The sequence below is a fragment of the Epinephelus moara genome, chromosome 7 (genome assembly GCF_006386435.1).
Source record: "Epinephelus moara isolate mb chromosome 7, YSFRI_EMoa_1.0, whole genome shotgun sequence".
Lineage (NCBI taxonomy): Eukaryota > Metazoa > Chordata > Actinopteri > Perciformes > Serranidae > Epinephelus > Epinephelus moara.
This window is the reverse complement of record NC_065512.1, coordinates 13,596,409-13,612,754: the sequence shown is the minus strand read 5'-3', so window position 1 is coordinate 13,612,754 and position 16,346 is coordinate 13,596,409. Positions and strand designations below refer to the sequence as shown.

The 16,346-nt window shown below is 41.2% G+C and overlaps 1 protein-coding gene across 1 annotated transcript; it reads left to right on the top strand.

Annotated features, from left to right (window-relative positions):
• Positions 1 to 882: 882 nt before the first annotated feature.
• Positions 883 to 12,993, top strand: cdc16 (cell division cycle 16 homolog (S. cerevisiae)). The gene is made up of 18 exons (XM_050049061.1): positions 883 to 1,083; positions 1,268 to 1,322; positions 1,592 to 1,689; positions 1,831 to 1,869; positions 2,439 to 2,579; positions 4,455 to 4,614; positions 4,739 to 4,833; positions 5,003 to 5,136; positions 6,161 to 6,240; positions 6,331 to 6,380; positions 6,468 to 6,541; positions 6,638 to 6,763; positions 6,891 to 7,043; positions 7,631 to 7,694; positions 7,817 to 7,878; positions 10,389 to 10,524; positions 10,992 to 11,082; positions 12,160 to 12,993. Exons 1-18 carry the CDS (start codon positions 1,036 to 1,038, stop codon positions 12,411 to 12,413), a joined length of 1,860 nt encoding a protein of 619 aa, XP_049905018.1. The 5' UTR covers positions 883 to 1,035; the 3' UTR covers positions 12,414 to 12,993.
• Positions 12,994 to 16,346: the final 3,353 nt, after the last annotated feature.

Sequence of the window (16,346 nt, the reverse complement as noted above, 5' to 3'; positions counted from 1 at the left end):
ATCAATGTTTGTGAACATGAGCGACTCTTGCCTAAGTCTCAAACCTATGATGTCATAGGGTATAAAGTTTGAGCTGCTCCATAGACAATGAATGGGAGACTGATTTTGTGGACTCACAGAATATTGTTTCCTTTTTATACCCAAATGAGCTTTATTCTATTGTATTGTTCTCCGTTCTTAAACAGTAAATGTACCCACACCTTTAGAACATTCCCCTGGGTGCTCTCAGTGTCACCTAGATCAGTGGTCCCCCAACAGGTCCAGCTTCTGGATCCAGATTTCTCCTCAGTTGTTACTTCAACATCCACATATTTTAAAATATCTAGTGTCATACTTGTATTTGGCCATATCGTCAAGGTAGTTGGTCTGTTATTCACTCCTTCACAGCAGGAAACAGCACCTCAAAGTGTAAGCTTTGTGCCTGAAATACACTCTACTTCAAAATATAGTTTTTTTCTTTTTTTACAAACTCACCACGTTCCCAAATTACAAATGTAGAACATCTGTCCCAATTCATTGTCTATGGAGCAGCTCCAGACTTGATACCCTATGACATCACTAATTTGAGTTTTAGCACTGTAGTTTTTGGATTTGGGAGAGAGTTGTTCATAATATTTTTGAGCAGTCTTGGACCAAAGGAATTATATGTATATGACTTTTGAAAATAGGCGTAGTTCCCCTTTAATATTTATAAACACAATGATAACCCTTTGTAGATTGTTTCTTTAATTACAAATAAATAAATCAAGTAAATGTGTATATCGCTTTATATTTATGAAGTTATATTACAGCTAGATATATCACGGAAGTAAAAAAGAAAGACCCGGCTTAACGCGGAACTGTCTGTCGTGTAGTTTCCTGACGGCACCATTTGTCAGAACACTCGTTGCAGAAAGAAGCCGCGGATTTGATTTTACGCAGCTAGCAAGCTAGCACCTACTGTTTTGTGCATAGTTTGATACACAGCTTTTCTCCGTGTCTAAGAATGACACGCTTTTGATAGTCAAACTGATATTTTAATAAAGACAAATCAAAATGAATCTCGACAGACTGAGAAAGCGAGTACGGCAGTACATCGACCAGGTAAGAATTATTACTATCTTACTTTCTGTGCTCCAAGCTAATGCTAGCTTGAGAGCCAAGCTAGCATCAATGGTAAACAGTCATAGCTTGGCTTCCCGGCTAACTTAAAGCTACCACACAGCTACCAACAATATAAATTTATATCAGAGTGACTCTTTGTTTGTCTTTGTGTGTTTGTTTACAGCAACAGTATCAAAGTGCTCTGTTTTGGGCCGACAAGATAGCGTCACTTTCCCACGGTGAGTACCGTTAGAGCTGTTTATGTTAGCCGACACGTTAGCCTACTAAACTGTCAGCTAAAGTTACAAAGCTAATGTTTGGAGAACTGGCGTTTTGCAGGGAGATAAACCGTGTTTTGCTTATATTGTTACGCACAATCATAGCTGAAAATAAACTTTTTACTACTGGTGGTGGTGACAGTAGCTCGCCAACAGTTGCCACAGTGTTGTGCAGCCTGTCAGTGATGACTCCCTAACGTCAGATATGTACCGCTTTGTGTTGCATGCAGAGGATCCACAGGATATCTACTGGCTAGCTCAGTGCCTTTATTTGACCTCACAGTACCACAGAGCCTCCCATGCCCTCCGTTCACGAAAACTTGACAAGGTAATTGCAGGTTATGTGTGTGTTGTATACATGCACAAAGCTATTGGCTGGGAATTGAATCATAATGGTTAATGTATCTAATCAATGTGAAGGACGTATGTGTGAGTGTGTCTGAAACAAGCCTTGTCTTCTCTGTCACAGTTGTACGGAGCTTGTCAGTATCTTGCTGCTAGGTGCCATGTAAGTAACTTTAAAACATATACTGTGTCATATAATACAATATAATCTAGATCAGGGGTGTCAACTCATTTTGGTTCACGTGCCACATACAACTCAATTTTGATCCCAATTTAACTACCATCAGTTCCAACATTTTCCCTTTTTTTTGTAAAGAATTACAAGTTCTGTAGACGTTCATCCTTTTACAAAACAAATGAACAGCCTGAGGTGTCTAAAGAAAAATAAGTGCAATTGCAACAGTATGTCTCAGTTTTTCCACAGTCAGTCTACTACTCACTGTCATTACATGTGCATTTATCCATACGTTTCCTGATGCAGATTCTTTTGAATTTAAGCTGCTGTTTTTGCGCAATGCTCAATATCTCTAAACATGGTCACACTAAGTATTCATTGTTATATCAGAGACCTGTATTCTGGTCAGGGTGGAAAAGCCTCTGAAGCAGAATTTTACCAGAAGTAGGCAACGAAGTGTTTAACTTGCTCCTGAAACCTGGCCCACAGGCCGTATGTTTGACACCCCTGATCTAGAGAAACCTGCCAGATAATTTGTTTCTGACTGTTTCGTCCAGTATGCTGCCAAAGAGTTCCAGCAGGCCTTGGATATCCTGGACTCGGAGGAGCCAGCAAGCAAGAAGCTGCTGGACAGGAGCGTGAAAGAGGACAACGGGACACCAGAGTCAACCAAGGACTGGGACATGTCCCCTGCCTCTGTAAGTCTAAACTGCTTGTACTGCGTACACTTGGGCGCTTTTGGGCGCTCCAGTTTGATGAAAGATTTTGGACCGTCTTGTTTGTCAGTGTTGTGTGATGTAATCTTATTACTCAGCATTTATCTGTTCCTCACGACTCATCTTGTTTTTGCTGTTGCTGCAAATATGAGGATGTACTGTTTTTCAGCCATATGTAGTTACACTTCCCACAAGTACTCTCATCACCAACTACAGTTTTTTTTATCCTTGTTGATAGAAATCATACACACTTGCAATTGTTTAACCCTTCTTTTGTATTGTAGAGAATATACAAGGTTCCAAGAATTCTAAAATGCAGTGTTACACATGCAGTCCCTATACATACTTTATTTTCACAAGTTTAAAAACCAATATTAGTAATGATTGTAATTTATTAAAGGAAAGGCCTACAGAATAGATAAAGTTGTACAGCAATAGTGATAGGCATGCAGTGTTTAAGTCATTGCAAAAACATATTTGCGAGCTAGGAATTTGAAAACAATCTTTTTTTTTAACAGAAGAAAACTTTTTCACAAACAGCATCATATAAGTGAACTATTAGATATTCCTTTCACCCACAATAGTGCCGTATGTGTTCATTGTTTCTAGTTCGACATCAGATTTCTTTTTCTACGTTAAAACACTACACACTAGATGCAGTAATCTTCGCTGTCTTTTATGTCATGGAGTTCACCTGCTCACAGTTGTCCCTGCAGTTCTGGCTAGATTATTATAATTAATTTTATGTAGTGGTTGAAAAAGATTCAAGTCTTGCTCTGGACATGGCCATGTATAACCACTGTAATTAGGGAAGCACAGTAGTTTTGGTGTGTCATCGGTATCGGCTGATATTGGCTTTAAAAGGAACTATCAGAATTGGCCAACATGCTTTTTCCTATTTTGCACAATGAATGAATATTACATACACTGAAAAGCATTGTATTACATGTCTCCCTCTGCTGGTGGGCCGTCACGATAAGAGTATGCATGCATCATATGATGTTAATTCCACTACAGAAGAGACTTGATGATCACTTAAATTAGGTCGGAAAAAAGTGGATATATCGATACTGTATTGGTTATCGGTCAAATGAATTGTTACATATTGGCATATCGGATATCAGCAAAAAATCCAATATTGTGCAGCTGTCATTGTAGTAACAGTTGAGGTCAGCAGATGTGATTTTGAGCAAGCAAGTTATGTGAAATATAACGTCGGCATAAACTATCATCCAACGCTACCATCAGGGAGTGTTGTCAGAAATCATCGATTTGTCAATACATAGCGATTCTGAATATTTGAAACGGTTTCAATCCATATTTTCTGCAGTAACAATAAACCTGCACTAGCTGCTCTTTTAGTTTTTTGTTATGTTATAGCCTTGTGACATTGATCTGTTAATAGAAAATGTAATATTTTAGGTCCTCTGTATCAGTTTTCCCCATGGTATCAAAAGTCGTATAAAATATTTAAACATTTTTTTATAAAAGTTAGAAATTGCAGTATCATGACAACACTAATATCACGATAGGAGAGTTGTTTGAGTTGGCTGTGGCTCAGGAGGTAGAGCTGTCCACTAATCAGAGGGCTGATGGTTCAATCCCTCGTCCCTGCTATCGACATGATTTATGTGTGAATGGATGAATGCTGCACACAGAGGTCACTATCGCTGAGACTAGAAAAGTGCTGTACATGCAGTCCGCTGGCTGTTTTAAATTCCTGGTCCAGTTTTGTTAATGTCATTGATGAAGCTTTAAAATGACATGAAGTTATTAAGTTATATTATGAGCATTTACTAGAGACTCTGTCGTCTGCTTTCTCTCAGTTCTCCTTATTCTCTCTTTTAAATATCTCAGATCAGTAGCTCCATCTGCCTCCTGCGGGGCAAGATCTATGATGCCATGGACAACAGACCACTGGCCACCTCCAGCTACAAAGAGGCCTTGAAACTGGATGTGTATTGCTTTGAAGCCTTTGACCTTTTAACGTCTCACCACATGTTGACTGCACAAGAAGGTGAGGCTGATCTGTGGCGGTGATGTGCACTCTAGCCCATAAATTTCCTACATATATGTGCCATTTATGATCGTTTCAGTGATTTGTAAAATATGTGAAATGTGTTGTTGTAATTTTTCAATAGAAAAAGACTTCCTCGACTCTCTTCCTTTGAGTCAACAGTGCACTGAGGAAGAGGAGGAGCTGTTACACTTCCTATTTGAGAACAAGTTAAAGAAGGTAGGTGGTGCTCTGCATTTAGTTTTGAGAATTATTTTGTATGGCTTTGTCCTGTCACCTTACTCTGCCTTCCTTGCTTCATCTCCTTCCCCACCTACTCACATTTACACCCTGCACCCACCTTTCACACACATACATAAACAAACTCTTCCTCTCCTTCCTTCTGCAGTACAACAAGCCCAGTGACCTTGTGGTGCCAGAGATGGTCAATGGTCTTCAGGACAACCTGGATGTAGTGGTGTCTCTCGCTGAGAGGCATTATTATAACTGTGATTTCAAGATGTGCTACAAACTCACATCAATGTAGGTGTCTCAAGGTTTCCTCTCAGTTTGTTTGTGTGCTTGTGTGTGTGCATTTAATTGTTCTGCAAATGATGCAGAGTCTTATCGGGAGTTATTATATGACAAGGATGATTCTCAATTTTTCCAACACACATCTGTGGTGTCATTAAAGCCTTTGAGCACGATACCACTCACTGCATTTTAGGGTTTTAAATAGAAGTGGTTCAAAAATCAGGACGTGACATTTCAGTCTTAATGGACAGTTTCATCCCTTATCACCTTGTTCACATGCTTCCTTGTTTAATCTGGCCGCAGCCACTCGTGCCAATGTCCACATCATATTGGAAGAACAGGATATCAGAGGTGTGTGTTTCAGTAATGTAACCACACACCTCTGAGTCACTTGTACAGTGATCACCTCTGTCCAGGTCAAATTGATCCATATAGCCATTTTTTTTTTCTTTATCTTTATTTCTGACGAGGGTCACCATCTAATTGACATTTGTGTGTTTATTACAAGTGATGTAAAGTAATGAAATGGACAGCTTCACTATTTATTGAATTTTATTGACTGTTTCAAAATACGGCCGAGCTTTTTCATTAGGCTGCGGATGCATTACATTACCGCTGGGCATTATCAATCCACCATGACGAGGACGGCTTTCACCACAGGGGCTTTACAGCACCATTCGTTTTCTGTCTCCATGACGAGCAGCCCTAAGCTTTGAGGAGACTACGCGTTTGATTCAAAGAAAATTACTTTCTTTGTCCAGGCATGAATTCGATGTGCGTGCAGCACCAGCCTCAGGTAGCCACTTAGAAGCAGATGGGTTCCTGAGAGGCGAGGCTTGTGCCATAGAAATAAAGTTAAAAAAAAATAGAATTACAGTAGTTTTATATTGTTTTTCTACATGTTTTCATGTAAGAAAAAATCCAAAATGAACACAGTAAGCAGGCTGCTTCTTTACTCAAAGTGAATTATGTCAGATTCAGATTCAGACGACTTTATTAATCCCACCGGGGGCAATTTGTTTTTCTATTTCAGGGTGATGGTCAAAGACCCCTTCCATGCCAACTGTTTACCAGTCCACATAGGAACTCTGGTGGAGCTTGGAAAAGCAAATGGTAAAATACATATCAACCGCTGATTTAGTTGTGAATTATTATGATTGATTAATTTTTCTTATTAAGCTTTTTGCGTTTTTGCCCCTGCAGAGCTATTTTACCTCTCACACAAACTTGTAGACTTGTATCCCAACAACCCAGTAAGTGTTGCATCTTCCCCCCATCCATCCATTTCCCTGTTTGCCTCATTTCCAGTACATCATAACCAAATAAAAACGTTTTATCAGGTTTCCTGGTTTGCTGTCGGGTGCTATTATCTCATGGTCGGCCATAAAAACGAACATGCTCGGCGATACCTTAGGTTTGTATTTGCACACGCTCAAAAGAAAGTACATTCTGTTTAAGGCCACATTACAGGCTGTTTATATACATATTGGTTATTATATGTCTCCTGTAGCAAAGCCACTACGCTGGAGAGGACGTATGGTCCTGCATGGATTGCCTATGGTCATTCATTTGCAGTGGAGAGTGAGCATGACCAAGCCATGGCTGCCTACTTCACTGCCGCTCAGCTGATGAAAGGGTAGGTACATGACTGACAGGTCCTGGAGTTCTCAGCTCCACATATGAAGCCTTTATAAATGGGTGACCTTTTAGCTGACAATTTTGCCATTTTTAATGACACTTGTGACAACCAATGTCTCCCGCAGGTGTCACTTACCCATGCTTTACATCGGCCTGGAGTACGGTCTGACTAACAACTCCAAGCTGGCAGAACGTTTCTTCAGCCAGGCTCTCAGTATCGCTCCAGAGGACCCATTTGTCATACACGAGGTGGCGGTCGTTGCCTTCCAAAACGGAGAGTGAGTCATGCAGCCACAAACACACACAATAACACTGAGGCCTCTAGTTTGACAAAGGTAGTATAAATGTAATTGGCAGCACAAACTGATGTTGGCACAAAGCGGTGGTATTTGTAAAAGCTGGAGGAGTCAGGAGTAAAATATGAACTTCATGTTCTGTACCAGCCTCAAAAGCGACTGTCAACAACCGAAATGAAATCACTGAATGACCAATAACTTGACTGGCCAAGTGTGGAACCTGTTTCTGTTCATGTCTGTTTGGCAGTCTTGTTGCTACCTCAAAGATTTACATGCAATGACTGTCATTTACATTGCATTACCATCTCATAGTAAAGATTTTAACTATCCCTCATAGTGTCAGATTACAAAGGGACATGTTCTCTGAAATAACCCCTTTGCTATCTAGCCATACAGGTAGCTTTATTTTGATTTGTGGGGGATGAAGAAACTAGATACCTAAGAACTTTGCAGAATCAGATAAAAATGATAAGCACTTTTTTCTCTGTATTCTGGGTATTGATATTTTAAAGCAAGGAAACAGCCACAGATTGCACAAATACATATGTTTCTCATGTCCTCTGTTTTAGCTGGAAGACCGCAGAGAGGTTGTTCCTTGATGCAATGGAGAAGATCAAAGCCATAGGGAATGAGGTAGCGTCTTTTTATTTAACTGAAATAGTATGAATATGTGAATGATGAATGTCTTGAGAACATGAGCAAGTCTCTGTAAGAGTTTCTCAATATGCTTTTTGTTATTTTTCTTTAAATTTAAGGTCACTGTGGACAAATGGGAGCCTTTGTTAAACAACTTGGGGCATGTGTGTCGGAAATTGAAGTAAGTATGGAGCCAGTTTTACCCTGTATTATTTCTTTTAACAGGTTAGAGCAGCCACACTGCCAGTGTGAGCAGTGCTGCTCAGTTGCAGAACATCTAGAGAATAGGAGCCTTTTTTTCCAGCATGACGCACAGGGTTTTCCGCAAAAATAGACAGTAACAGTGGTCTTTTGATAATTATATTGATATCATACTACCTTGCACTGCCGTTTTAATGTCTTTATCTGTTACAGACATAGGATAAAATCCAAATATTTATTTTTAACTCAACATTTCCTGATTCTGTGTCAGACTGAAAGTCCTCTGACAACATTTCTCCGAACAGAATCCCTTAATTTGTTAACACAAGGCTTTTTATTGAGGCATTATGTTTTCAGTTGTTTATCCATCAGTCCCATTCTTGTGAACCAGATATCTCAAGAACACCTTGAGGGAATTTCTTCAAATTTGGCACAAACACCTACTTGGACTCTGGAATGAACTGATTAGAATTTGGTGGTCAAAGGTCAAGGTCACTGGGCCCTTGGGGACCACTGGAATGTCCTATTTCATGAATGCAATAACTTAAGAAAGCCATGAGGGACTTTTTCCAAACTTGGCACCAAAGTTCACTTGGACTCAATGATGAACTGATTAGATTTTGGTGGTTAAAGGTCAAGGTCATCGTGACCCATCACATTCTCGTGAATGCGATTTCTCCAGAACAACTTATGGGAATTTCTTCAAATTTGGCCTAAACATTCACTTTGAGTCAAGGATAAACTGATTAGAAGTTGGTGGTCAAAGGTCAAGGTCACTGTGACTTTACAAAACATGTTTTTGGCCATAACTCAGGAATTCATACGGTAATTGGTGACACTAATCTCGGGTGCCTCTGCCAGGGTAAGAGGTGTGTGAAGCATCCATGTTTTCACAGGCGTGAATGTTAATTATAGCTGCAACTTGACGGGTTCGCGGAGGCATACAACTGCAAGGCAGTAATTCTAGTTGACAACGTAGTGGCTTGCATGGCTCCATAAATTTATGGAGTATGGCTTTTAATTGCGGAAATATAGTAGTTTTATCAGCAGGCTGCTCTGCATCAGCATCACTGTCTGCGTAAACACCATGTAACGCACTCGTCACGCACTGCTCACGCAGGCAGTGTGGCCCAGGCATTACAGTGCAGTTTGTGTTTGAATGAATGGTCTTAATTAGGCCCACTGGGAGTCAGTTGCACTTGCAGCTCTTCTATAAACAGCATCATGGATCTCACGGTCTTCTTTGAGTTACCACGTATAGCACTAGTACGGGAGGCTAAATTTACCCTGAGTGTCTCATTAAAGACGATTGGAGAGGGTTCTCTCTCATTTGTACATTCCCCTCCTTGTCTTATTTTCTTTCGCCTTTCTCCTACAAGCTATTTTCAGAGGTGTATCCACTTGTTCTGTTGCAGTCATTCAGGTAGGGCCGTCATTGAGAATTAATGAAAAGACCCTTTGATGAATTATGCATAGCCACCTCTCGATAGATACAAGGGGCTCGCACAGTGTGTGGACAAGTGGTTGTTTTTATGTAGAAAGAGGGTTACCATTCATATAGGGAGATCGCCTGACGTAAACTGTTGGTGCGTCATCAACGTAACCATGCTGTAACGTAAACATAGGAAATCACAGCTGGGCCTTTGCTGATATGAAAACTGTAAGTGCCTTTGGTAAAAAAAAAAATAATTAGCTCAGTTTGAATAGGTAAGATGACTGTCACATAGCATCAAAGCACACTTAAGTCACTTAATAATCATTACTGTACAAAGGTTATGTGTGTTGTTGTGTTGCTACCTTTGGCTGCAACTTTTAAAAAGGGTTGAACAGATTATAACGGTTCTCTTCACGTTTTTCAAAAAGGTTATAACTGAATTCGGACATAATGCTCTGTTGGGAACCTGTCATTTTGAGTGTGTTTGTAAACTGTTGGCTCTCTGCACATGGATGATAGTGGCTTATGGGTGCTCTGAATCAAAACGGCCATGTTAGTCAAGATATACCAGCTGTATTTGACCTTATTCCGTCACTAAACAATCATGAAAATCTTATTCTATCACTGAACAGTGATTTACTTCTTTCAAACGTACTATTTGATAAAATGTATTTCGTCATATTTTTGCTAGGGCTGGGCAGTGTGGAGAAAATCCGATATCACAATATTTTTTGACCAGATTAGGACGATATTATAGGGTTGACACAATGAGGTTTTTGAGAAATAATCATCATTAATGTTGATACAATGACTGAGTGGGTAAAGGCAAATAATAGAACAGTCTGGTAAGTTCAGATAATTACATCACTTTACTGTAATGCAGCCTTTAAAACCAGGAAAAGACAACACTGACAATAAAACAGTGTCCAAAATCTAATTTGACATCTAGTCTTGTGTCAGGATATCAGAATAATATTGACGTATTGTTCATTTGTCCATGAAATATTGTTGAATTTGTTGATATGAACTTGTACTTGTGGTGTTTGTTTCTGTAGAAAGTACGACCAGGCACTGGAGTACCACCGCCAGGCTCTGGTGTTAATCCCTCAGCACGCCTCCACCTACGCTGCCATAGGATACGTGCACAGCCTCATGGGCGACTTTGAGAGTGCTATTGACTACTTTCATACGGTATTGTGCCTTTGCTTTAGTTTATAAGTGTTTTGTTTCTTGCATAGAAACCTTGAGTGTGAGTATTTAGCAAGAACTGCCAATAAATGCAAGCTGATGGCCTCCTCTGAGAGTGCCAGAAGGAATAGGAGTAACCTTGGACGGCAGAAGTTTAAAAGGAGAACAGAGAAGAGTGTTGTTGAAAAGTTTGCTGTCTTTGTGAAAGAATAAACATAAAAATCAGCTCCTTGACTAAACAAATAACAAGTACTTAGAAGTGCAAGTAAACACCATCAGCTGTAAGATGTCATTAAATTTAAGACTAAATAGACAAAGATATTGTATAGTTAAGGTTTTTTGTGATATTGGACTTAAAAGAAGGGTTACACTCAAGCATTATCTGTGATTGGTTGCTTGATTTTTCTTCATGCCACCAGGTATGTTTTTATGACAAATACTTGACATTGGTTTGGTGTCTTCCTGTGCAGGCACTTGGACTGAAAAGGGACGACACTTTCTCTGTAACGATGCTTGGACACTGTATTGAGATGTACATCGGTGACACAGATGCCTATATAGGTAGGATACAGCTATACTGCAGTTCAAAGGCCTTTGCACACTGAGTCAATTTTTTTTTTTTTTTTTTTACTGGTCGCTTAGTCGCAGAAGCAAAAAAAAAAAGAAAATCTATTAGGAGCTGCACCTTGTCAAAACAAATCCAAACCTATACGACTGGACCGTGTGTGAATTTAATTTGAAAGGACAGACACAGGAAGTGTCCACGCTCAGCAGTCAGACAGGAGTCAGGTTAATTTCCAGGGCTGGTACCTGCGGTTATTCCACAGGCTAGTTAATAACATGTCGGGCAGGAAATCCAAAGTGTGGGATCATTTTGAGAAGGTGAAGGACGAACCCAAGGTGATATGTAAACTCATCTTCATTGGTCGACTACAAACATGACGTATCATCTGAAACATGGAAGTAGCTACATGCCCATTAGCCCACAGCGTCATTAACAGGCGGCTCGCTCAGTGTGTGACGTGCACTTGTAGATAAAATATAGGCCTATATTAATGAAGGTTCATTAGTACGGTTTTGTATTTCTCTGTAATGTAGCACAGTGTTAACAATGTTACTGATACTATTCTTTCTCACACCTTCAACTCAAACCATTGTGTTGCCCCGCCCAAAATATATCATTTAATAATTAAATTAATATGGTAAACATGCAGGCGACTAGTCGACTAATGGCCCTAAATGATGACTGTTGGTCGACTAGAAAAATTCTTAGTCGGGGGCAGCCCTAATCATGAGACATGAGACAAGCTCCACGCCTGGGACAGAGTCAAACACACAGGGACAAGCCTACTGTTAGTATCACATGACTAACGTCACTCAATAGTTATTAAAGGGGTTTAACAACAGAGTTAAGCCATTTTAGTGTTTATTCAAGATTGTTGAGATCGTTTAATGGCTTGGTGTTGTATGTTAGCTGCTGCTGATATGTTCTATCATACAGAGGAGTAAAAACTATCCTCAGACGGTTAAGAATTTCAGCCAAAATATTCCTTTAGTTGCAAATGTTCAAATATATGTTCTGAAAAAGCAGCTGATATTTTAGACCTGTACAGTGATGTGTTATTTGTTTCCATAAAGGCACAGACATCAACGACAAGGTGCGAGGCAGCTTGAACACTCCAGCGCTGATGAAGATGCTCAACACATCAGAGCCCAGTGAACTTCTCGCCACCCCGAGGTTGGAGGACACCAGCATCACGTCCTTGGAGACGCCACTTTCAAATCAGGACAAGATGATGCTGGAGACGCCTCTGCGACTCTCTTTAACCCTCGAGTGCGATATGTACGAGAGCGACGTGATGTTAGACACCTTGTCGGACACCAGCACGTGATCTCATCCTGTCAGGAGGTGGAACTGTCGTAGCAGCAGGTTGTCATAGGGACACACATCCAGGCCCAAGGACGACTGTCACACCAAAACTTCGGCACCGGTCCTCCACCAAAGGTTTCCTGTGGATTCCCCCTGTTGTGCGTTAGATATGATTGTTTCTGTAAGTGACAAAACATAGAAGATGCTGTTGTGACCTTCCTGAGTAAAAGTGTGTGTGAATTTGTTTACAGCTCCTGCTGTACATCATATTACTTTAGCAAGAATGCACTTTAAAAGGGGAATTAACACGTGCCTTGGTGAAGGGGTGGAGTACTTGGTGTAGCATTGGACCTTGGGTTGAGCCTGGAGACACTGGCACCATGTGGCCCTCTGACACCTGACTGAACAGAGCAAACACAGCTGCACACCTCAGATCACGTCTCAAAGACTAAAGTCACTTATTACTGCCTGTGGCAGGACCCTCCGTGTTGCTTAACCTGTGGATTTACAAGTTGAATAAAGAGCCAGCTAATTACAAGCAGTTTTTGGTTAAAACTATTCTTGGAAATTCCTACAATAAACCATGCATTTATCTTAACAGATCCTAACATATCTGTGTTTTGTGTTGAAAAGATGCTTTGTCGATTTTCACCAAGCTTTGTATCATAACAATGTGGGTAGTTTGTGTAAATGAGCTTTGTCAAACTTCCCTCCATCTTACCAGCACCCAGATCTCCCTGCTCATCTCTCAGCTCAAATCGTGTTATCCAGCTGATTTTCACTGTCTCTTGGGATGTTGGTAAAACTAAGCAGTGTTGATCAAATATGACCCAAGATCCTGTTAATTCATGTCTTTCCTAAAGTGTCTTCATAAACATAGTTTAGCTTACAGTTTAAATGTAAGTCGTGATCGTCTGTTACCAGCCAGTTGACATATTATTTCCTGTGTCATAACTGACGAGCTTGCATTACATCACCCACCAGCAGGAGTGTTTATTGGCTCAGTGCAGTTTAGTGCATTCTGGTGGTTGTAGATTTTCTACCTCTTGAGCAAAAGCAAAGCTTTCTCTGGTCATGTAGCACCAGTTTCAAAAGTATGCATCTTTCTGCTGCATACACAGCCCAGTTTTACGAAACAAGACCATCTTTACAGTAGCGAAATTTTTTAAAATAGACGTAAATAGACAAGGCTCATTGAAGCTGCTCGAATTTATATATTTGTGAAAAATTAGAAACATAAGTTCTCTTGATATTGTTTGTCATCACTGTAACACTGCACAATTGAGAAGTGTTCACACAGTCAGCCCCCTCTGTCTGTCTTTAAGCTTCTGTAAAGTCTGGTAGTTCTCATAGAAATTCTCAGTGTTTTAACAGGAAATTGGTGAGGCCATGTTTCTCTGCCGGAAACCGGTGGGTTGCCCCCTCTGGGTTGGGAGAGAGTTACTGCCTCAAGCGAAGGAGTTCAAGTATCTTGGGGTGTTGTTCACGAGTGAGGGTAGAAAGGAGCATGAGATGGATCAGCATTTTGGTGTAGCCTCTGCAGTGGTGCAGGCGCTGTGTCGGACCGTTGTGGTGAAGAGAGAGCTGAGCCAGAAAGTCACCTATGCGTGTGACCGAAAGAATAAGATCGCGGATACACGCGGTGGAAAGTTTCCTCCGTGGGGTGTCTGGGCTCAGCCTTAGAGATAGGGCAAGGAGCTCGGACATCTGGAGTAGAGCTGCTGCTCCTCGTTGAAAGGGGTCAGCTGAAGTGGTTTGGGCATCTGATCAGGATGCCTCCTGGGCACCTCCAGGTTTTAGGCTCGTCCTACAGGTAGGAGGCCCCGGGGCAGACCCAGAACACACTGGAGGGATTGCATATCTCATCTGACCTGGGAACACCTTGGGGTCCCCCAGGAGGAGCTGGGAAGTGTTGCTGGGGAGAGGGGCGTCTGGGGTGCTTTGCTTGGCCTGGTGTCCCTGCGGCCTGGCCCTGGATAAGCGATGAAAATGGATGGATAGATGGATAACCTTTTTCCATGCTTAAACTAGGCCATGTCAGGTCCATAAATTTGAGGGAACTGGACCTGGAAAATCCTTGAAAGGTCATGAATTTGTTGGAGACAGTGTGGGAACCCTGATTTCATATGTGCCCATATATAATATAGTTATTAGTAGTTATAGAACAAAACCAAATAGACTTTCAACACTTTTTAACCAGTGGATCCATTGCTGTTCGCAGTTCATGTGCAGTGAAGCCATAATAATAACAATACAATCCCTCCAAAGAAAAAAACGTTCAGAGTGAAGTACATGCAGCATGAAACAGACTGGAGCTCAGACCAACCTCTCAAATGTCATGCCCCAGTTTAGGGGAGGAGTGATCTCTCCCAGCCTCACAGCTCCTCTCCATCCCTTCTCTCGCATCCACACACCACATACAGTCATCTCCCCTTCACCTCCTGGACCTTTATTTCCCAAATGGAGAGCTGCTGTAGTAACCTGAGGAGAGATGGGCTGTACTCCGTCTAAGTCGGCCGTCATTTACTCCCAGGACAAGGTCTGCCGGGACCTGGACACCTGCTCTACTTTTGTCCCCAGCCTGAAGAGCTCCGTGTCCACACCAGAGAGACCTCGGCTGTGTGTGGAGAGCTGCAGTGGCAAGCAGGCTTTCCTCAATGGTGAGTTTATGGTATCCACCAGGCTTTTACGCACAGTGATCCAGCCTTAAAACTGCTGTAAGATGCATTTGAGAAGATTCATGTGCACAGATTTTTTTCTATTTGTAAAGTTAGTTTTGTTTACCTTGTTTATTCGTCCCCAGTTCCCTGCAGAGACGTCCACGGGCGGTCGGTGAGTCAGTCCTACCCTGAGTGCTGGAGCCCCGCGGGCAGCTCTCACAGCTCGGACCAGTTCAGCACGAAGCCCCGCAGCCAGACTCCGGAGCTGCACGGTGACACTGAGGGGAGCGCTTAAGTGACTCCAGCCTGCAGTGATGGACAGACACTGGGACATTTATTGATGAGCACAACAAGTGGGAGTCGGAAAAAAATGTTTATTACCCTTCTACGTTTACGCAGTGATGCAGCGGAGGGTCAGTGCGCAACACACCGATGTTTGATCTTTAAATAAACGTGTCTCTTAAGTAAGTGTTATGGATGTGATTGTGGCATTTAAAAGACAGTGCAGAACCATTTACTAAGGTAGTGTCCCTGTTGCATGCGGTGGTTGAATTTGACAAGTTGCACATTATGTTTTAATATGAATATTATCAGAAGTCAGGGAGGCTGTAGACAAGGGTGGAAAGTAACGAGGTAGCCTACATTTACTCAAGTACTGTACTTAGGTACAATAAGGTACTTGGTGAGGTGCTTGTACTTTACTCTAGTATTCCCATTTTCTGCCACTTTATACATTCAGAAGGAAACATTCAGGGTGTCTTCAGGTCCTTCAAAGGTCTTAAAATGCTAATTCAATATAAGGCCTTAAAGCTCATCAAGTAGTCCTAATTTGAATTTGTGAGGCTTTAATTGCTACAAACATTTTATCCATTTTCATTCATCTATCTTTTAGTTATTTATTTTGTCAAAATGAGTCAAGCTCTTCTGTGTGAAAGGCTGATCTTACAAATCTCGATAACTACCACTGAGCCCAACACACTTTATGTACTTGCACTTACCAGTTCACAAAATGTAGATTAACCAAACTCACTCCAATAATCATATTCTCACATAAAACTTAACTCTGCACAGGACAGCCTGCCTGCAGACCTGAGGGCCACAGAGATGTTGATGTTTAAAAAGCAAACTCAAGACCTACCTTTTTATTTTATTATTATCTCTAGTCCATACCCATTGAGGGCACAGTTGCCCACGTACAGTTTCACATGGTGTGTGTTTGGGATACAGGTCATAGGAAATTGCAGATTAAATAGTCAATTGAACCCATTAAGAAGAGCAATGTATTCAGACAGAGT

What these genes read in the sequence shown, in the direction of transcription:
- cdc16 (XM_050049061.1), top strand. Translation starts at nt 1,036, where the DNA reads ATGAATCTCGACAGACTGAGAAAGCGAGTACGGCAGTACATCGACCAG. An exon ending in TACGGCAGTACATCGACCAG is followed by an intron (nt 1,084 to 1,267) that starts GTAAGAATTATT and finishes GTTTGTTTACAG; the next exon opens with CAACAGTATCAAAGTGCTCT. An exon ending in GGGACATGTCCCCTGCCTCT is followed by an intron (nt 2,580 to 4,454) that starts GTAAGTCTAAAC and finishes TAAATATCTCAG; the next exon opens with ATCAGTAGCTCCATCTGCCT.